At 35.1% G+C, this 24,087-nt stretch overlaps 1 protein-coding gene across 1 annotated transcript in view; it reads right to left on the bottom strand.

Annotated features, from left to right (window-relative positions):
- Positions 1-24,087, bottom strand: part of LOC103597509 (coiled-coil domain-containing protein 150-like) — a 71,570-nt gene that overhangs the window by 34,349 nt on the left and 13,134 nt on the right. The window contains 8 exon segments of the mRNA XM_008581364.1: positions 1,456-1,563; positions 3,939-4,031; positions 6,138-6,181; positions 9,348-9,477; positions 10,546-10,662; positions 14,880-14,948; positions 16,911-17,089; positions 17,210-17,430. Of these exon segments, the coding sequence (XP_008579586.1) occupies positions 1,456-1,563; positions 3,939-4,031; positions 6,138-6,181; positions 9,348-9,477; positions 10,546-10,662; positions 14,880-14,948; positions 16,911-17,089; positions 17,210-17,430 (961 nt within the window).

Raw genomic sequence — 24,087 nt, 5'->3', positions numbered from 1 at the left:
ATCCCTTCATCTCCATCTATACCTCCCTCCAAATAATCCCACTCTGTAGGTATAATCATGTGTAATAGTTTGGTGTGAATTCTTTTGAGAATATCTTAAATTGCACTCAGACACTGTTATGGTAGAATCACTATAACTATTTTGCACAATTTATTTTTTCATGCTCACCATTTTTGAATTATCAAAACATAACATTTTTATACACACATACCCCTAATCTACAATCCATGATGTTTTTGCAAATACAGTACATATTAAAAACTACTTTTGTAAACACATTTAAAAACACTTCTATTTTAACAATATTTGATTACAAAGCAAACTTTCACACATTCTCAACTTGGAAAACTGGGATCCCACTTGTGTTATATTCCAAAATTTTGAAATGTTTGTGACATTGTTACATATGTGATTCAGGCCACTAAATGGTAAATCCACAAAAGTAGGGATTTTTGTTTTGTTCATTGCTATCATCCTATACAGATCTAGCATCATACTTGCACAGAGTAAACACTAAATATTTGTTGAATTAATGAAAAATACTTTTGAGTATTTGTTACGTGCAAAACACATTAAGCACTATGAGAAATAACAAAGATATATAAGGCAATGTCTTTGCTTCTATGAAGCTCACGATGTAATACAGAAAATGAACCATGCACATAAATTACAACTAGAGAATGCAGAATAGGGAGGCAGCATAAGTAATAATTAAAAACATTGACTCCGGACTCAACGTTGGTTTAAATCCAGCTCTACTCCTTACTAGCTTGGTGACTTTGGACATGTTAATTAACTTCTTTAAACCTCATTTTTCTTATCTATAAAATGTGGATAATAAATATCCTTTTACATAATGGCTGCTATAATTAAAGGAGGTAGTATAAGTAAAATACCTAGTGCAATGCTTGATATATAGTAAGTGTGATTTTAAAATGTATAGAGACAGACCTATTATTATAATTGTCTGCTTAGAGTCCTAGGAATAGAGGTTGAAAGGGAAAACTCATCCTTTTAGGTTGAGATGATCAATCTCCCTGATGAAAGTGAGTTTTAAAGAATTAATAGAATTTCAAACAGTTGAAGTAAAGACCATTCTCAGCAAAGAGAATGGCATAAGCGAAATGGAAAATCACGGGGTGTTTGGGGAAAAGGTAAGTACTTTAGGGTCAGTCATAATTGTTCTCTATGATTATATATTGGGACAGCTAATTACTTTTCCTAAAGTAATGATATTTGAGAAGAAAGCATTAAAAAGCACTGAGTATAAGGCCATATCACTCCTCTGATGAAAACTGAAACCACTAATCAAGAAATAAAATAATTCAGCAATTTTTTGGGAATTTATTGTCACAATATTTCGTTTATCCAGTTGATCATGAACATTTACCAATCTCTCAGCCAGGGTGGCTTTCTGCTGACTCTATCAGAAGTTCACTAGTGTTAAACGAATACCTGCAGAATGACTTGATGGTCAGCAATGATTCTGGCTTTTTCCATACTAACAGTCTGAAGCATGCAGTTCAGCTCTGAACACTTTTTAGTCAGTTGGTCATTCAAAACCTAAGACAGCATATACAGCAAGTCATAGGTCTCTCCAATAAAAATTTATTGTCACTTATGTATCATTATTTTTAATGACTGCATATTATCTCACTATATGTGTGAACCTAACTTATTTAACCTATCTCCAATTGACATTTCATTAGTTTATAAAATGCTTTCAAATATTTGGAGTCAACACCCTAAATAATTCCAAATTAAAAGGAGAGAGCAACTGAGGCATATGGCATTTTACTGACTTTCTGTTCTTCACAATTTTGAACACTGATCAATTAGAGCAAGACATCTGCAGAGTGAAATTTACAATGTAGGTGCCTAGCCAATATTATAGAACTCCATTCCCATAATTAGAAGATAAGCATTCAGGGCCGAGCCCGTGGCGCACTCGGGAGAGTGCGGCGCTGGGAGCACAGCAGCACTCCTGCCACAGGTTCAGATCCTATATAGGGATGACCAGTGTGCTCATAGCGCTCACTGGCTGAGCGCGGTGCGACCGGTCTCAAAATGGACAGAAAAAAAAGAAGATAAGCATTCAGAATTGTTTAGCATTCAGGGCCGAGCCCGTGGCGCACTCGGGAGAGTGCGGCGCTGGGAGCACAGCAGCACTACTGCCACAGGTTCAGATCCTATATAGGGATGACCAGTGTGCTCCATAGCGCTCACTGGCTGAGCGCGGTGCGGCCGGTCTCAAAATGGACAGAAAAAAAAGAAGATAAGCATTCAGAATTGTTTAGCAGATAACACAAAATATCTAAGCTTCTTCAACTACAAGAAGCTTCTACCTACTACAGTATTCATAAAAGCAAATATAGATGATTTTACCATCATAAGATTAATCTTTCAATATAAAACAAAAACCTTTTGTACTACAGATCTATTGTACATGTAGTCAGTTAATAATTCTTGTCTTTTGATATTTTGTAATTTGCATTCTTGTGAAAAACATTTATCTTAATTATGTTACTTTTGCAAGATAGATTTAGCATGGATCTTATGTTTTAATGAACAAGCTCTTCAAGGAAAAAGAAATAACTTTGACGGAGTAATAGGAAAAAAATACAAAAAATAAAATGGTAACAAAGAAAATATAAATGAAAGATTATCTAGCAAGCATCATAAGTGGTATGATAGTACAGGAGTTAAAAACATATTCAGGACATGTTAAAGTCATAACCAGACGTACAAACTATTCATCAAGGAATATCCAGGTGTAAGACAGGAGAACTCTTGCTCCTTGAACAGAAGTAGCTAATTTTCTTTAGAGTAAACTTACATGAGCTCAAATTCCAACTCTGCCACTTATTAGCAAAGTTACTGAACCTCTGTATATCAGCTCCTTTATTTTTAAAATGTGAATAATATTTTCTATTTCATAGAACTATTACAAGAATTAAAATTCATTAGTTACATGAGGTGCTTAAAATTGTTCCTGAATTGTGGCATAGGTTCGGTAAAAATATTAACTACTATTAGTATAGGAAGAGTAGTTGTAGTTATTATTTTATAAAAGAACAATTTTATCTTGCTTTTTCTTTATTATAAAGGGCACAGCAATGCTATGAATCTAACATTGACATAATCAAATTGTACCAATAGAAAAGTTATTTTAAGTGATAAACACTACGAGGGGTCTTCAAAATATTCATGGAAAGATTTGTATTATCTTTTAACTCTATTTTTCCATTAACTTCTTGAAGTACCCTTGTATTTCATTGGGCCTTGTGATAAATAACTCCAGTTTGTCTGCATATTTGGTGACTATTCTTGATATACATGCGTATATATATATATGTTTTTTAATATATATAACATCGGCTAAATTTGGGGACCATCCTCCTGCAGAAAATGATTACGCATAACTCCAAGATCCAGCAAACCATTTCTTAGGTTCCTACTGTGCTATATGCTATAGAAGTTACAAAGAAAGTGTAAGACATAGCCCTTGCTATTGAACTCCTTAGAAGTTCATTATGGAAGACAAAAAAGGTAGGGGCTGGCCGATTAGCTCAGTTGGTTAGAGCGTGGTGTTGATAACATCAAGGTTCAGGTTTCAATCCCTGCAGTGGCCAGCCCAAAAAAAAAAAAAAAAAAAAAAGTATATATTTAATGAGTAAATTAAAAAGCAAATAAAGGCAAAGTATAAACTAGTACATAATTTAGTGGAACATCTTGTATACCTATGTGTCATAGGAATGTGGAGAGTGAAATGAGAAATGTAGCTAATCTAATAATGCTGCTTAGATAAAGAAAGTCTTATGGAAATAAAAAATTGAAAAATAGAGATGGTATAAATTTATATAATCAAATTAATCTTTGTTCTTTAATTGAACAAAATTAAGTAATATATAAAAACTAGAGAAATGGTGAAGATTTACCTGTGCTTTTTCTGATGCTTCATGAAGGGACATTATTTCAGATCTCAAACATGCATTTTCTTCGTGTTCCTTGTTGAAAGACATCTGCATATTCTATAGGGGGAAATAAAGAATTACTCTCTTTTTCACACTAAGAGACAGTACATGTATTTCTATAAAAATACCTGCTCTGTATTTTGGCCAGTACCAGTTCATGTTCTAATGATATACACATATAAGCATCGTCTAAAATTTTAAAACAGAATCTTGATATCTTCAACTCCCAAACTTCTTTTTATTCTTAATTTGTCAAAACTGTTTATTTAAAACAAGAAGATATCACTACACACCTATTAGAATGGCCAATCCAGATCTCTGACAATACCAACTGCTTGCGAGGAGCAACAAGATCTCTCATTCATTGCTGGTTGGGAATGCAAAATTGTACAGCCACTTTGGAAGACAGTTTGGTAGTTTCTTACAAAACTAGACATATTCTTAACCATTTGATCCAGTAATTGTGCTCCTTGGTATTTACTCACAGGAGTTGAAACTTATGGCCATACAAAGATCTGCACACACATGTTTATAGCAGTTTTATTCATAATTGCCAAAACTTGAAGCAATCAAGATGTCCTTCAACGGGTTAATGGATAAACTGTAGTACCTCCAGACAATGGAATATTATTCAGCACTAAAAAGAAATGAGCTATCAAGCCATCAAAAGACATGGAGGAAACTTAAATGCTTATTATTAAATAAAAGAAACGTGTCTGAAAAGTCTACATACTGTAGGATTCTGACTATATGACATCCTGGAAAAGGCGAATCTATGGAGACAGTAAAAAGATCAGTGGCTGCCAGGGGTTAGGAAGGAGGGAGGGATAAAAGGTACAGCACAGAGGATTTTTAGGGCAGTGAAAGTACTCTGATACTGTAATGGTGGGTATATGTCACTGTACATTTGCCCATATCCATAAAATGTACAGTACTAAGTGCGAACCCTAATGTAAACTATGAACTTTGGATGATAATGATGTGTCAATGTGGGTTCATCAATTGTAATAACGTACCACTCTGGTGGGGAATGTTGATAATGAGAGAAGCTATGCATGTGTGAGATATATGGGAAATATTTGTACCTTCTCAATTTTGCTGTAAACCTAAAACTGCTCTAAAATATAAAGTCTATTCTTAAAAAACAGTATATTAAATCTATTCTAATATTGGGATTCCAACTAGAAAGAATTTGTCTAAAACCATTACCTAAATATATACCAAGTATTCTTATAACAAGGAAGTTCTAAGATTAAGTATTTGTTATATTATACACACACTTTTTCCAATTAGCAGTAAGATCTTGTGATTTTAAAGGTACATATTCAGGGGTCTTTTAAAGTTATAAGAAAGTGACATATTTTCATGAAGCAGTACCTGGAAGTGGAGCAGGGAGTGGTGGGTGTGGACAGGGAAAATAGTTCTCTTTGGGATGGGAGAAAGGTAATTGTGAGTTGTAGGTTGGGCTTTCCCTAACAGGTACTTAGTAGAATGGGAAAGGACAGATTATAAACCTTCTCCCTACAAAGAGAACCACTTTTCTGTTTTCCCACAAGAAGCATCTCAAGAAAGGGAAACAATATATAACACAGGATTGAGATAGCATCCAGAAAAACTATTCTAAATAGGATTTATACATCAAGACATTAATTTAGAAATGTAATAAGATATAAAATCAGTTTATATATTTTTTTCATTTTTTAATTATAGTAAAATATACATAACAAAATTTATCATTCTAAACATTTTTAAGTGTATAGTTTAGTGGCATTAAATACATTCACACTGTTATGCAACCACCATGACCAAGAAGTAGTTATATTTCTTACATCTTTAAAATGTTTCTTTAGGGCGGCTCTTGGCTCACTCGGGAGAGTGTGGTGCTGATAAAATGTTTCTTTAATTTATAACAATTAGTTTGCAATAGGCAAAAAACACAAATGTCGCATTATTTTCATCAATTCACCTTTCAAACTATAATAATCTGCATAAGTTGACTTCTTAGTTCCTAATATACCCAGTATTACCCTGATTATACAACTCATTTACATGAAACATTTTTATATATAGCTTTTAGCAGAATCAAGACTGTAAAGCAACATGAACAAGGAAATATAACTTAGTAAAGAGAGAAGAGACCATCTTTGTACTCTCAAAACTTACCTTATTTTCTTCAACCAACTTGGAAATGAGGTCATCTCTAGAAACTAAAAACGAAAGGTCCACATAAGTATGGCAATAATAACTTACTGCTTGAAATCACATAGAATTTTTTTTTCCTGAGAAGCTTTAATTTTTTTTAGTCTATATTTTACAGAAACAAGGATACCCAAGTATTTCTATGACATTTTTATAGAGTAGAAACTAAGTTATCAAGAAAATATGCCACAGTATACAATATAAATGTCATACACGAGGTCACATTTCACTTGATATGTAGATGAGTCTCTGAAGGATTTTAAGCCTGGGTGGGACGTGGTCAAAGAATTTTGTTATTAAATCTATTAGAGATTGTAAGATAAATCACTCTAACAAACGTTTGACAAAGGCAGGGAGGTTAGTTCAGTAGTTGTTGCAGTAACTGAAGTGTAAAAGAATGAAGGCTGGCTCTAATTGTTAGCAATGACAATGGAGAGGCAGAGGAAAAACCGACTTGTGAAAGAGTAAGCAGAGGGGATTGTCAGGACATGGTGGCTTACTGGGGGAGCATAAAATCAATAGATGAGTCACGGAGAACATTGGGCACTCAGACTTGGGCAGCAGAGTGGAGGGTGGACTCTTCAACTAGGCAGGGAAGATGAGACAAGGAGCAGGTTTGGGGGACAGAATGAGTGAGAATGAGTGAAATACTTAAGTTTTCCATGTGTTTTGACATATCTGCAGGGTATCCAATACAATACTGATTTAGAGCTCAGAAGAATGATTTCGTGTCGGGGGAAAAAAGACTTGAAACCACTCAGAGAGTACAGACAGTGAAAAAAAGAAAACCACAGACAGAAAATTAGGGAATAGTTTGGCAATGTATAGTCATAACCAAAAGATATAAACGTTTCTGAGAGTAATACTTTGGCTTCATAGAAAAATTCATAAAGATCTATTATTTTTCTTTTACTTAAATATTCTAAAGCCAGAAAATTACAAAATACATAAAAACTCACATTTTATATAGGATGTAACTTAGAAAAAAGTATACTTTTTGAACACATATGTCCATGACTCAGAGTAAACTCTAATTTAAAATATGTAAAGGTTTAAGAAAACAAACCATATGACCTATTTTGAAAATTCTCCTAGTCAAAGTAAGAATGAAAAGAGAGTGCTTATCTTATTTGGGATAACAACTTAATCACTGTAAGGAGTATATTTACATATGTATACAAATGTTTATTGTTAATAAATTTAATAAACAATTATATTTTTAAATTCATTAAAGCAAATATTTAAAGGCATTATTTTTATTAATCCAGTTAGAATAACTATTTGTACATTAAAGTAATAAAATTGCACATACGTAAAGTCTATAATTCAATACTAAGCACATAGTTGGTATTCAGAAGGCTTCCTTTCCCTCATGTTAGTTATAAATTATCGTTGTTTTAATCTTCACTTTTTAAATGGTCTTCCACATATACTTTACAAAATCAAAAAATAAAGTATCAATTCAATGAGAAAGTAACATAAAAAAAACTCAATCAGAGGACCAACTAAAATAATAAAGAAATTTGTGTTTTAGCCCCAGCAATTCTGTTTGCTGTGGGTCCTTGGATACAGTCTCTCTGTATCTTTTTATTCTTCTGTAGAACAGGTATATTTTATCTTTCTGGCAAGGCTGTTGTAAGGCTTGAATAAAATAATGCGGCAGCACCATAAAATGTAACATGTATTTTTGTAGGCATGCAATCATAGGAAGACAGAAAATTATCTTGGGGCATTGTCGGTGAGAACTTCACATAGAAATTCACTACCCATCAACTATAAAGAAAAGGAGTATTTTCTGCTAAAAGCAATAAGTCAAAACATCGAATGGTGGTATGGATTAAATGTGTCCCCCAAAGGTTCATGTATTGGTAACTTAATCCCCACTGTGACAGTGTTGAGAGGGTGAGAAATCCTATTATGGTAATTGAAAGGTGGGGCCTTTAAGAGGTGATTAGATTGTGAGAACTGTGCCCTTGTGAATGGATTAATCTATTGGCAGTTTAATGGGTGGTAATGAGAGTGGTTATGATGGTTTTAAAGGAGAGCCAAGTGAGGTTAGCTCCCTCTTGCTCAGCCCATTGACCATGTGATAACCTGCATTGCTTTGGAGAGTCACCACCCACAAGAAGGCCCTCACCAGATGTATTACCTGGACTTTGGACTTCCCAGCCTCTGAAACCGTAAAAAATAAATTATATTTCTTTATAAATTACCCAGTTTCAGGTATTTTGTTATAAGCAACAGAAATGCGCTAACACAAACACATTACTCTTTGCTTTATGTTTTATAATTTTCATTTCCCTTTTCTTATTCCCTGTCCCCATTATAGCCACAGAGTAGAGAGTGTACTGGAAAGAACACTGGGCTTAGAGTTAGAAGATCCAGGTTCAAACTTCACACCATCATTTTTTCCTTTTGTAACTTTGGGAAGTATGGATAGCTTTGAGTATTAAATGAGATAATTTATCTGAAAGCTCTGTGTAAACACAAAGTATTAACCATGTGGGGCACTGTACTGTAACTCTCTATGATCTCTATAGTTGAGACAATCTGAAAACTGCTTTACAATGACATATTAACAATAGTAGTATGATAAAGGGCTGATCGGTTGGAAGAAGCAAGATTCTGAGCAACTTCAGATCAAGTCTAGGCTCTTTCATTGTTTAGCTCTGTCACCTCTGAGGACTTAACTGTAAGATGAGGAAATTAATCTAAGCTCTCTTTAAGGTACCTTACAACAATCCATCTCTACAAATATAGGTTAATCAAAATAGACTGATAACCTGAAGAATGGAGAGTCTGACATGATGAACTGATAGAATCGGTGAGTAAGGATTAATAGCCTTATTTCCTTACTAACATTTTATTATACAATATTCAATCTAATTGTCTAGAAACCAAATGTTCTCTCAAATCCACAAACACTTAAATAAGCCTGGGGGGGGGGAAACTAAATAAAGAATAGTTACAATTAAGAAGGTCAAATTGTTTTATAACCAACATTCCTTTTTGTCTCAGTACCACAGGTAGAAAGGAAATCAGCAATTTTTTATATGTGGAACTTTGGGAAATACCAATAACATCAGCAACTTCAAGAATTTGGGATCTTAAGGATTTTTGCCTGAAATCTCAAAAGATTAACGAAAGTGTATTTTCTAGCATGTATTTTCATACTTAGATCAGACTTGAGCTGTGAGGTAGCAGTCTCCAACTCCTCTTTTTGTTGTTGTTCTTGTGCCAGAAGTTCTTGGGTAGTCTGTATAGAGCTGCGCAGGGCAATGCTGTTTTGTTGCAAAATGTGCACCTGAAATTGTATAAGAAAAACTCCTTTTCTGTAAGGTAAGGTTTTCTAATAAACTATGTTATAGTACATGTGTAAGGCAGAATTTCCAATCTTAATGTCACTGAAGGGAAAAAAGGAGTTTGTCAATATGTTTTAGTTAAAATTTCAACAGAATGCAGTGCCTTATAGCAGTACCATCCAACAGAACTTTCTGTGCAACTCTCCAAAACAAGTCACTAGCCACAAGAGGTTACTGAGCACTTGAAATGTGGCCAGAGTGACTGAGGAGTGGAATCTTTAATTTTAATTTTAACTAATTTAGATTTAAATACCATATGTGGCTAATGGCTACCATATTGGCAAAACAAGTTATAGCAATAAAGGATCACTTGTAAATTCCTTAAGTAGAATTCTTTTTATAATCCAGTTGTGGAGAACAGCAATTGGTTAAAATAATAAAGATTATAAAATCCAATTACAGCTATCAAAATATGAAAGTACTGATTGCCTTAGATAGTTCGAATTTAAAGTATTCTAAATTACATGTAAGTACTTCAAATAACAACAAAAATGAAGGCAAAAATACTGTGCTAATAAAAATAATGGTAATTGAAAACATCAGTGTAAACATGTTCCTGGTTGTTTTACTAATTCATATTCTTTGCTTCAAGTGTTAGCTTACTTTAGTCATTATTTTCTACCTATGTTACATACATATGGCATGAAACCAAGGCAATGCCTTTAAAAATCAATGCCTATAACAGAGGTTGTATAGCACCGGGGAAGTATACTGTACCAGCAGCTTAGAGTTTACCCCTACAAGCCTGAGGCGGATTAACCTCTCTGGCCCTTAGCTCCCTTATTCATAAATTAATAAGAGTATTGGATTAAATGACATTAGAGTTCTTCATTATTTTGCACTAATTTTTTTAAAAAATTGTACTGAGAATGTTAACAGACTACTAAAGAAAAATAAATAATTTTATAAATCTAGAGGAAATTAGCAAAATTATAAGTTTATAGGTAAAATATCAGCTTTTCTTTTTTGGTTTCATCTCCCTAACAAATAAGAAGAGGAAATTTTTCTACCTGTTTTCGTTCTGTCTCCACTGCTGATCCCATTTCTTGTATTTTGAGTAGCATGGCTGATCCAGATTTCTCAAGAGAGTCCCTGAAGTGCTTCTCCTGAGCCAGTTGTCTCTTTAGCTACAGAGCAACACTGCTGTTAGGCAAAGCCAACTGAACATCAAACCAGTTTAACAAAGATCAAAGTTACCATGAAAAGCTTACCGAACATGCCATCTCACACCCAAACAATCTCCATTCGTTTATGCTTACTCAGAAACATGCTTTTCTTTCTCCCTAATGCATAATAACCTTCTAAAAAACACAGTCACATTTGTTGCCATCATCTTCCTATTAAGTCTGTTTTCCAAATTGGGGTTCAAGACCGATCAGTAAGTTGCAAGTAGTACTTAGAAAAAGGAAAAAGAAGAGTAAAATGGAATACAAAGGAAATAGGGCACATAACAAGTAGTAAGGGTAAGTATTTCTTTGTGAAATTTGTGTGTATATATATGTGTATATGATGTTGTAGTGTAAAATATGTCTTACAATGGATTGTCAAAAAAGTTTGAAAAACACTAGTATTATACCTTAGTGTCTATTTTCTGTATTTTCTGGCTTTATTTTTCAACTTTTATTTTCCTTTATTTTGATTTTTTTCATCTATGTATTTGGTAGGGGGCTCATCCAGGATTATTTTTTATCCTGTAGTATTATAAACATATCTCTGAAAGCTGTTTCAATTTTGTTTTGGAACTTAAAAGTCTAAAGAAATGATGAAGGAACTGTTAAGCAGCAGACAAAACAGACACCCAAGAATTTGGGTACTGTAATATTATGATATAATAAGAAATATATATTTGGTTTCTGCCCTGGTTCCTGGCACATAGCTCCTAACTCTTGGAATCTCCTGGTAACACTGTCTTTCACACGTCTTTCATAGGGCCCCTAGATAGTTTCAGAATGGAGAGGCTGGTCACCAGAAAGACCAAGACATGATTAGAGGGTTGGGACTTTCAGCCCCACCCTGAGTGATTCGGGGAGTAGAGAGGGTCTGAAGGCTGAGTTGATCACCAATGGTCAATGACATAATCAATCATTCCTACATAATGAAGCCTCCATAAAACCCCCAAAAGACAGGGTTTAGATGAGCTTCCAGATAGCTAAAAACGTGGAGGTGTCTGGAGAATGGCATGCTAGAAGAGGAAATGGAAGCATCACCTCCTTTCCCACATGCCTTGCCATATGCATCTCTTCCATTTGGCTATTCTTCTGTATCCTTTGTAATATCCTTTATAATAAATGGGTAAACGTAAGTAAAGTGTCACCCTGAGTTCTGTGAGCCGCTCTAGCAAATTAATCAAACCCAAGGAGGGGACTGTGGGAACCGTGATTCATAGCCAGTTGATCAGAAGCACAGGTCACAACCTGGGGCTTGCAAATGGCATGTGAAGTGATGAGGGTGGTGATGGCAGTCTTATGGGACTGAGCACATAATCTGCTATCTCCAGATACTGTCAGAATTGAATCATAGGGCACCCAGCTGGTGTCCACTGGAGAACAGAATTTCTTAGTATGTGGGGAGAAAACCCCACACACCTGGTGTCAGAAGAGTTGTGCTGTGTGATATGTAAGAGTAGAAAACGCTTTTTTTTTTCTTTTTCAAAGGTACACTGACCTTTTTACTGTCAATAAATGACTATAAAATGAATCAGGTAAAAATATAAAGAAGGTTGAGTCTTTTTTTATTATGAGGTCGAAAGATCCTTTCCAACTTAAATGGGTATTACAGAGAATGCTATTCCTCTTATAAAGTGATGTTAAACTGAAAGTCTATTTTTAAACCCTAGTGAGGATGACATAAGAGTACAGTTCATAACTATTATCTGAATTGTAAAATATAAAACACTTCATAAAATATATATGTACATAAAAATATATTGTACAATTTAGTACATCCAAACTGGACATCCAAAAAATTAATCTAGACACGGACCTTACACCTTTCATAAACATGAACTCAAAATGAATGAAAGACCTAAGTGTAAAATGCAAAACTATAAAACTTCTAAAAGATAACATAAGAAAAATTTTAGGTGATTTGGGTTTGTCAATGACTTTTTAGATACAACACCAAAATCACAGTCTATGAAAAAAAATTTTGATAAGTTGAACATCATTTAAATTAAAAGCTTCTTAACTGTGAAAATACTGTTAACAAAATGAGGAGAAAAGCTACAGACTGGGAGAAAATATTTGTACACACATATTTGATAAAGGACGGGTATCAAAAATATTCAAAAAAGTTTTAAAACTCAACAATAAGAACACAAACAATCCCATTACAAAATGGGCAAAAGTTCTAACAGATACCTCACCAAAGAAAATATACAGATGGCAAATAAGCATTATGAAAAGACTCTCAATGTCTTATGCCACTATGGAATTGCAAATTAAAACAAGATACCACTACACACCTCTTAGAATGGAACAAATTCAAAACACTGACAACACCAAATGCTGGTGAGGATATGGAGCAACAACTCATTCCGTGCTGGTAGGAATGCAAAATAGTACAGCCATTTTAGACAGATTGGCAGTTTATTACAAAGCTAAACATAGGCTTACCATAGGATCCAGTAATTGCACTCATAGATGTATACCTGAGTGAGCTGAAAACTTATGTCCACACAAAAACCTGCACACAATGTTTATAGTAACTTCATCATAATTACCAAAATTATTCATAATTGTCAAAAATTAGAAGCAACCATGCTTCTAATTTAAAATGCCCTTTAATAAGTTAATGGATAAACAAATTGTGGTACATACAATGGAATATTGTTCATCAATAAAAAGAAATGAGATATCAAGCCATGAAAAGACATGAAGGAACTTTAAATGCATTTACTAAGTGAAAGAAGCCAGTCCAAAAAAGCTGAATACTGTATGATTCCAATGATAACAAAACTATAGAGACAATGAACAGATCAGTGGTTGCCAGGGGCTCAGGGAAGAGGCAGGGAGGGATGAGTATGTGGAGCACAGGTCATTTTTAGGGCAGTAAGACTATTCTGTATAATCCTATAATGGTGAATACACGGCATTATGCATTTGTCAACATCCACAGAACTATACAGCACAAAGAATAAATTCTTTTTTTTTTTTTTTCCTAAGATGACCGGTAAGGGGATCTTAACCCTTGACTTGGTGTTGTCAGCACCACGCTCACCCAGTGAGCAAACCGGCCATCCCTATATAGGATCCGAACCCATGGCCTTGGTGTTGTCAGCACCGCACTCTCCCGAGTGAGCCACGGGGCCGGCCCAAGAATAAATTCTAATATAAACTGTGGACTTTAGTTAAATGATGTATCAATGTTGGTTTATCAAATGTAACAAAAGTACCACACTAATGTAAAATGTGAATAAGGGGAAACTGGGGGTGGGGGAAGCGGGTATAGAGGAACTCTGTGTCTTCTGTACAATTTTTCTGTAAACTTAAAACTGCTCTAAAAAAAATAAGGTCTATTGAAATATCTAAAAAAAATTTTTTAAAAACCTTAATACATTCTAACTAACTATAAACAATCATGCTTTTATTAGTAATTACTGGCAAATAAAGCACTCTACATAAGAGAATTTCCAGATAGCTGTGTTTACCACTTAAGCACTAATATTTATAATTTTAAAAATAGTTTTGCAAGAGAATTTTCCTAAAAAATTTCTACTTCTCTGTTTTATATAACAGAATCTTTTGAATAAAATTTGACTATAGATTTGGATTAACTTCAATACTATTCTGTCAGGGAATATTGAGGTTTTTAGGCCATTATCACAGTATACTGAGTAAGTAATTCTTCAGACTCTTTCACTGATTTGACCTGAAAATTTTTAGTCTAACAGCTTTTTGCAGCCACCTACTTTATAATTTCCAATTTGTTATCTACTAAAACTTGGGCTGAAAAGAAGGTTTCAGGGTAAAACTAGATGAACAGATTTATTAAAAGATTTTTTTTTTATCATAAACATAACTTTAGATTAAAAGGGCTTTGCCTGAAGTTGTCCTCTTAACTGTAGTACACAGGCAACCACATGTGATAACTATTTTCCTCCTAGCTCTGCAGCACTTATTTTCTGTTTCTAGTTTTATAGCAGTATTGAGGCAAAAGGAAGTCAATGTCATGTAAGGGCAGGCACTTTCACTTGAATTCCACGTGGCACATTTTTTAAATGTTCCTACTACACAGTCACATATTTTTTTCTTCAAACATTTCTTTTCATTCTCTTTTTCTACTTTCTCGGTTTCCCCTCTGCTATCCCAATACCTCCTCTACCTCCAGCATCTTTTTATCTTACCTCCTGAATTTTAAGGTTCATTTTACGTTTTGTGGTCTTCAGTTCGTCTTCAATAACGGCTGCATTCTTCTAAAAGTAGAAGGAAAAAAAGTTCTAAATAATCTGAAATGACAGGAAGAAATTGTCTATAGTTGTATAAGTTCAAATCTAGTCATTTTTCTGGCAACTTATAAATGCCATTTTTAATATAGTTATAAGTATTCCTTATTATAAGTCTAAAGTAATTATTACCATAAGCTATTGTAAAAGAATGTTATTACTTTGATTCATAACTTCTATCATTTCTGCTTCTATATCATAGTGATTAATCAAACCCACCTCCTACATAAAATTCAATAGTCAGAGGATAATCTGGTAGCTGATAGATATTTTTCTTACATGGTATATTCCTTTTTTTTTTTTTTTAAGAACTCTATTTCTTCTAGCTTCAAATACTCTTCATGCTTAGGAGTACAGGATAGAAAAACTCATCTTTCACTACTTGTTCTCTTTTTTTATTATTAATGGCACCACAATCCCAGATGTAAAACCTCAGAGTTGTCTTTGCCTGCTTCCCTACCTTCAGCCCCTACCCAGTACCATATTCTAGCATATCTTTCCTCTCAGAATACCCCTCTTTTCAAAATGCCAAAACCCTAGGTCAGACCTAAGAATGCAATGAATTCATAATTGGTTTCCCTGCCTCTTATCTCTTATGCCTATAATCAATACTCTATACGCCAAGTTAGTTTTCCTGTTTTCATTATGTCACTTCTGTATCTTACTGACTCCCCACAGATTGAGCCCAGCTACTGATTACTCTTGATTCTGATATGCTCTACAATGTGCTCTCTAGCTAATATATAACTTGTTTTCCACAAATAAACCTCACTTCTGTCAGGCGAGTTTACACATTTCTCCCTAATTACACCCAGTGAAAAGATCTAAGTTCAAACTGGGTTTCAGGAAGAAGACAGGCATATGTGTGATCTTGTAGAAATGACTTCTCTCTGGGTCCCAATACACTTATTGCTAAAAATAGGGACAATAATATCTTGCTTCCCAAAGTTTTACAAAGATTAAACAAAACAACACATTGAACATCTATTACATAGCCTGGCCCATGGAGGGAAAACAGTATTGTTAGTTTCTTTTCCTAGCAGTCCTTATTCTTTGCTGCCTCTGTGTGTGTTCCTCGAAATGTTCTTACTCCTTCACTTTACCTTCTAAAGGTTCAGCTCAAGTCTCATCTCTTTCCTGAAGCCTACCTAATCTATTCTAGACAGAGTATCCTCACCTTCTTTTACACGTTTGACTGCAAAGCCCTTACTCTGAAATCTTACTGTCCTATACCATTTCCTATACTCTTATTTCTTCCCTATTTAATTTTTCATTCTATGCCTTATTATCCCAACTATAAGCTCTTGAAGTCTTGAAGAGCACAGACTCTAGCCTTTTTTCTTTTTTTTTGGTGGCTGGCCAGTACGGGGATCCAAACCTTTGATCTTGGTGTTACCAAGACCACACTCTAACCAACCGAGCTAACCAGCCAGCCCTTACAGACTCTAACTCATACCTCTGCATCCTCACTGTCACCTGTGCAGGGTAAGGGCTCTATAAATAATCGATCACTGATAGCACACAGTGGTTTAGGTTATCAATGCATATATATTTCAAATGCCAAGAACACTCAAATCATCATCACCTATTTTTTTTTTTCCTTTTTGTCTTTTTTCGTGTCCAGCAACGGATTGCAACCCTCAGTGTTGCGCCCGTACCGGACTGGGACCGGCAACGGGATCACAACCCTCCATGTCGCACCCGCATCTCGCTCAGCCAGTGAGCGGGAACCGGTCTGTATGTGGGATCCGAACCCTCGGCGGGAGTGCCACTGCGCTCACAAGCGGCGCACTGTAGCAGTGCGCCACCGGGCCGGCCCCATCATCACCTATTTTAAACATCACCTATTTTTAAAAGTTAGTTTTATGGGTCTGTTGCCTCCTCCAGCTAACCATAACAGTGAGTTTATGCTTCAGAACTCTGGATTCAAACCTTTGTCTCTGAGGCTAACTCCAGAGTGGTAGTCAACCGTTGTACTTCATCTTGTGCTTTGTCTTCTTCCTTTTTCACATGTCTCAGTTGCTGGCGCAAATTCATTACTTCGAGATGCAACAGTTTCAGGTCTTTGGAATGTTCCTCCTGTATTGTATTCAGTCGATCCTTCAGAAAATCTACCAGACAGCAGAGGAGGGGCATCAAGCAATAGAAAGAAGGTTAGTAAAGGAAAAGAATCATAAATTCATCAAGCACCCACACAGGAACCGAATTTCTGATGATTCTCCTCTCTATACCTGTTTTCTGTGGATTCAAATCCTTTTCAGTTTGCAGACGAAAGATGTTCATCTTCAAGGACTGGATGAGGCTTTCTAGGTGGCACATTCGATTTACCAGAAAGTCACAGTTCTTCCATAAAATATCTGTTTTTCCTGAACTAATTACTTCATTCTTGATAGGACTCAGGACTCTCTGGCTGGCAGGGTCTTCTAAACAGTTTGGAGCTTCCTGTTGGCCTCTGGACAAAGATCCCAATATAACAATATTGTGCATTGCAATTTGTAATATAGCAATCACAACCATTGAGTCAATGTAACATTTCTAATCAGAATAATAATTAGAGAATGACTTCAGCAACATGGTGGAATAAGAGACTCCTGACTCTCCCTCCACACTTGGACTCACTGAATAAACATCTACACAGATCAATTCCCTCTGAGAGAAAGTCAGAAACTAGTTGACTCTTCTGCACCCTGCGACTGAGAAAATATTCACATCAAACAGGTAGGAAAAGTGGAAGCACACATGGGCACAAACCCCACCCTGGGAACTGCACCATACAATCAAGAAGGAATCGCCAACAAGTAGCTTCTCCCTGAGGAGAGAAGGGTACGAACCACACATATGGCACCCTAACTCTAAGGTTCCCCACAGTTTGGATCATTAGGCATACACAAGTCTCCCTAGATCATAGAATAAAGTAGCAGCTACACACAGGCACACAGCATTTCCAGGAACTTCATTCCCTGGGATCAGGGCAGAGAAGGGGCTAAAACTCAAAGTTCCCAGTTACCGGTCACAAAAAAAAAAAAAAAAAAAAAAAAAAAAAAAAAGAAGAGCAATGCAAGAACACACTGAGAATTCCAAGAAAGAGAGAGAAAGTATATAAAAGTACCAAATGGAAATCATTACAGCTAAAGAAGACAATAATTGAACTGAAAAATTCAAATGGGGGGCTCAACAATAGATTAGATCAAGTGGAAGAAGATTAGTGAACTTGAAGACAGGTCACTAAAATCATCCAATCTCAGAAGGAAAAAAAAAGAATGAAAAAGAGTGAAGCTAGTTTAAGGGATTTATGGAATACCATCAATCAGAACAATTTATGCATTACCATAATTACAGAAGGAGAAGAGAGAGAGAAAAGGATAGAAAACATATTCAAAGAAATAATGGCAGAAAACTTCCCAAGCCTGGGGAAGGAAATAGAAATCCAGATCCAGGAAACCTAATAAACACCAAATAGGATAAATCCAAAGAGTCCCACATAGAGACACATTATATTCAAATTGTCAAAAGTTAAAGACAAAGACAGAACTTTAAAAGCAGCAAGGGAAAAGCAACTTGTTACATACAAGGGAATACCTATAAAACTATCACTAAAGTTTTCAACAGAAACCTAGCAGGCCAGAAGGGAGTGAGTGGGAAACATATTCAAAATCCTGAAAGGAAAAAAAATACCAACCAAGAATACTATACCCAACAATCCTGTCTTTCAAAAATGATGGGGAGATAAAGATTTTCTCAAGCAAAAGATGGAGTTTATCACCATTAGAGACCTGCCTTACAAAAAATGCTAAAGGGAGCTCTTTAAGCTCAAGGAAAAAGACACTAATTAGTGACATAAAAACATAAAAAAGTATAAAACTCACTGGTAAAAGTAAGTACATCGTCAAATTCAAAACACTCTAATACCAAAATGGCAGTTTGTAAATCAATTATATCCCTAGTATAAAGGTTAAAAGACAAAACTATTAAAAACAACAATAGCTACAATAATTTGTTAAGGGATACAAATTATAAAAATATGTAGATTGTGACATCAAAAACATAAAATGTCGGGGGGAATGTAGTTTGTGCATGCAATTGAAATTAAGTTACCAGCTTAAAATAGGCAGTTATAAGTATAAAATGTTTTATGTAAGCCTCAGGGTAACCACAAAACAAAAACCTAGTAGACACACAAAAGATAAAAAGAAAAAAAGATTCAAAGCATACAATTACAGGAAAACATCAAACCACAAGGAAGAAAACTAAAGAAGAAGAAAGGAACAAGGACCTATAAAACAACCAGAAAACAATTAACAAAATAGCATTAGCAAATCCTTACATGTAAATAATTACTTTGAATGCAAATAGACTAAATTCTCCAATCAAAAGACACAAAGTAGAGAAATGAATTTAAAAAAAAAAAAAGACCCAACTATATGTTGCCTATATGAGACTCACTTCACCTTAAAAGGACACTTACAGACTAAAAGTAAAAGAATGTTGAAAGATATTCAATGGAAATGGAGACCAAAAGGGAGCAAAAATAGCAATACTTATATCAGAATAGAGTTTAAGTCAAAAATTGTAAAAAGATTATAACACCAAGGTCCAGGGTTCAGATCCCTGTATCAGCCAGCTGCCAAAAACAAACAATAAAACAAAATAAAATAAAAAATTGTAAAAAGAGACAAAGAAGTCAGAATAGAGTTTAAGTCAAAAATTGTAAAAAGATTATAACACCAAGGTCCAGGGTTCAGAGCCCTGTATCAGCCAGCTGCCAAAAACAAACAATAAAATAAAATAAAATAAAAAATTGTAAAAAGAGACAAAGAAGATCATTATAAAGTGATAAAGAAGTCAACTCATCAACAGGATATAATAATTGTAAATAAACATATGTCTAACATCAGAGCACCTAAGTATACAAAGCAAGCATTAAGAGATCTGAAGGGAAACAGACTACAACAATAGTAGGTGATTTCAATACCAACTTTAAATAATGAACAGATTATCCAGAAAGAAAATCAATGACAAAATATTAGACTTGAACAACACTTTAGACCAAATGAACGTAACATGCATATGTAGAACATTTCATCCAACAGCAATAAAGTACACATTCTTCTCAAGCATACATGGAATATTCTCCAGGATAGACCATGTGTTAGCCACAAAACTAGTCTTAACAAATTTAAGAAGATTGAATCATACCAAGTATATTTTCTAACTACAATGATGTAAAACTAGAAATCAGTAACAAGAAGAATCATGGAAAATTCATAAATACATGAAAATTAAACAATATTTAACAATTAATGGTCTCTCAAACAATTATTGGGTCAAAGAAGAAATTATAGGAAGTTAAAAAATATCTTTAGACAAACAAAACTGGAAACACTGCAAACCAAAACTTAAGAGATGCAGCAAAAGCAGTTCTAAGAGGGAACTCTACATCATTAAATGCCTATATCAAAAAAGAAGATCTTAAATAAACAACCTACTGTTACTCCTCAAGGAATTAGAAAAAGATGAACAAACTAAGCCCAAAGTTATCAAAAAGAAACAAATAACAAAGATCAGAGCAGAAATAAGTGAAATAAAGACTAGAAAAATAATAGAAATGATCAATGGAACTAAGGGTCGGATTTTTGGAAAAGCTAAGTAAAACTGACAAACTCTTAGCTAGCCTAGGGAAAAAAAGAAGACTCAGATAAATAAAATCAGAAATGAAAGAGGAGACAATAGTTGAAAGATCATAAGAGACTACTATGAACAATTATACGCCAATAAATTGGATGACCTAGAAGAAATGGATAAATTCCTAGACATATAACCTACACCAAGACTAAATAATGAATAAATAGAAATTGTGATCAGACTAGTAATGAGTAAGGAGACTGGATCAGTAATAAAAAATTGGATGACCTAGAAGAAATGGATAAATTCCTAGACATATAACCTACACCAAGACTAAATAGAAATTGTGATCAGACTAGTAATGAGTAAGGAGACTGGATCAGTAATAAAATGTCTCCCATCAAGGAAAAATTCAGGAACAGATGGCTTCATGGCAGAATTCTACCAAACATTTAAAGAAGAGCTAATTCCAATTCTTCTCAAACTCATCCAAAAAACTGAAGAGAAGGGAATACTTCCAAAGTCATTTTAGGAGACTGGCATTAACCTGATACCAAAGCCAGACAAAGAAACGACAAGAAACGAAAACTACAGGCTAATATCCCTGATTATATTAGATGGAAAAATCATCAATAAAATACTAGCAAGCCAAATTAAACAGTACATTAAAAGGATCATTCACCATGATCAAGTGGGATTTATCCGTGGGACACAAAAATGGTTCAATATATTCAAAAGATAAATGTGATTCACCATATTAATAGAATGAAGAATAAAAACTATATTACCATCTCAATCAATGCAGAAAAAGCATTTAACAAAATTCAACATCCTTCATAATAAAAACTCTCAACAAATTAGGTATAGAAGGAATTCACCTCAACACAATAAAGGTCATATAATACAAGCCCACAGCCGACATCATACTCAACAATGAAAAGCTAAAAGCTTTTCCTCTAAGATCAGGAACAAGACAAGGATGTCCAGTCATACCACTTCTATTCAACATAGTACTGGAAGTCCTAGTCAGAGCAATTAGGCAAGAAAAAGAAATAAAAGGAAACCAAATAGGAAAGGAAGAAGTGAAATTGTCCTGTTTGCTCATGTCATCATTTTATATATATAAAGCACTAAACACTCCACCAAAAAATGTTACAATAAACAAATTCAGTAGGGTTGCAAGATACAAAATCAACATACAAAAATCAGTAGCATTTCTATACACTAACAAAAGACTATTGGAAAAAGAAATTAAGAAAACAATCCCATTTCAAAAGCTTTCAAAAGAATAAAATATTTAAGTTTAAATTTAACCAATGAGGTGAAATTTAAACACTGAAAACTCTAAAACACTGATGAAAGAACTTGAAAATGACACAAATAAATGGAAAGATATCCCATGTTCATGAATTGGAAAAATTAATATTAGATGTCCATACTTACCCAAAGTAATCTATAGATTCAATGAAATTCCTATCAAAATTCCAATGTCATTCTTCACAGAACTAGAAAAAACAATCTTAAAATTTGTATGGAACCACAAAAGACCCTGAATTGCCAAAGCAATCTTAAGCAAGAAGAACAAAGCTGAAGGCATTACACTACCTGATTTCAAACTATATTACAAAGCTACAGTAATGAAAACAGTGTTGTACTGGCATAAAAAGACATATTGACTGGGCCGGCCCGGTGGCTCACTCGGGAGAGTGCGGTGCTGATAACACCAAGGCCCCAGGTTCGGATCCCATATAGGGATGGCCGGTTCGCTCACTGGCTGAGCGTGGTGCTGACAACACCAAGTCAAGGGTTAAGATCCCCTTACCGGTCATCTTTAAAAAAAAAAAAAAAAGACATATTGACCAATGAAATAGGGTAGAAAGCCCAGAAATAAACCCATACATTTATAGGCAATTGATTTTTGACAAACGTGCCAAGAATACACAATGGGGAAAGAATCTCTTCAATACATGGTGCTGGGAAAACTGGATATCCACATGCAGAAGACTGAAATTGGACCCTTATCTGAGCCCATATATAAGAATCAACTCAAAAATGGACTAAAGGTGGTCCAAAAATGGACCCAGAGCCTTGGGTCCACCGCAGTTTTGCAGAATACTGATATCTATGGACTCTAAAATGAACTTCGTGTAAAGAAAGCCATGAATCATTAACGAACAAAAACATGAATCAATTTGTATTGTGGCATTCAAATCCTAGCACTTTGGGAGATCATCAAGTACCAAGAGATCATGGTCTATCATCATTACACATTCAAGATCTGAGTCTGAATAACCTCATCAAGACCTAGAGCCTCTTCAAAAGCTTCAAGTCTCATCTGCCTTAAAGCTCTCCATTGAATCCTCTCGCAAAAGTAAAAGCTTAAAGGGACTAAAAATTCATTAATACATTCTATTTTATATTTATTCCTCTGACTTCTTTTCAATTTTCTTGGCCTTTAGGGTCTTTCATTTAGCAAATGTTCTTTTAGACTAGAGCCAAGAAACAGTGCTGTCCAAAAAATATATGTTCTGTGGCCATAAATTTTCATTGGCAGAGAAGCATACTTGGCACGAACACTTTAGATTTACAGAAAATTTCCAAAAATAGTACAGAAAGTTCTCATATAACCTTCATCCAGTTTCCTCTAATGTTAATATCTTGCATAACTGTGGCTCATTTCCTGAAATTAAGAAATTAACATTGGGGCTTCTGGTCAAGATGGTGGAAAAGACAGTTGCCAGCATCACTCTCTACCACAAATCAACCAATTTACAACTATTAAAAAGCAACTACAGCCAAGCTGGGGCCACTAGAGCTCAGGGGAAGAGGAGGAGAGACCTACAGAGCTCATGAAGGCAGGAGAAGCCACAGTGAGAGAAAGAAAGGATCACTCCTACTATTTCGAATCCTGGTCGCTTCCAGGCTGGAGGTGGTAAGTGCACAGAGCAAAAGCTGGCAAAAGCCATGGCTGTGCCCTTCCTATGAAGTTGCTTGGAGGTGGCAGGGGAGAGGAGGGACTTGGTGACCCTCAGGCCAGCAGGACCACTAACAGGGTTTCCGTGGACCTACACAGGAACAAGGAGCCACAGCAACTGAAAAAAGGAGCCACTCAGAGGCCAGCAAGTCATTGCAAGGGACGGGTGCACAGCCTGTCCCATGGGAAGTGTTTGGAGTATGGGCAGTGGGGGAGACGGGCCCACCGGCAGAGAATTGGGGCACAGCATGCACAGATCATCTAACCCCCAATCAGCACAGAACCACTCTGTGTAGACTAATCATAAATAAAGAACTGCAGGTGGAGCCATTTGCTGAAAAGACTCAGGTCCACACCAGAGTTTCTATACAACCCAGGTGTACTGGATCACATAAGACTTGGAAGTATCTACAAAGTCCACCGTTAAAACCTGAGCAGCACAAAAAGTTTTTCCCAGGGAATCATTAATGAAGCAGCAATTTAGCTCAACCACAGGGCTCAAGCGCTGGTCCC

The sequence above is a fragment of the Galeopterus variegatus genome, unplaced genomic scaffold (genome assembly GCF_000696425.1).
Source record: "Galeopterus variegatus unplaced genomic scaffold, G_variegatus-3.0.2 Scaffold2335, whole genome shotgun sequence".
In the NCBI taxonomy this organism is placed as follows: Eukaryota; Metazoa; Chordata; class Mammalia; order Dermoptera; family Cynocephalidae; genus Galeopterus; species Galeopterus variegatus.
This window is presented reverse-complemented; position numbering and strand designations above follow the sequence as displayed.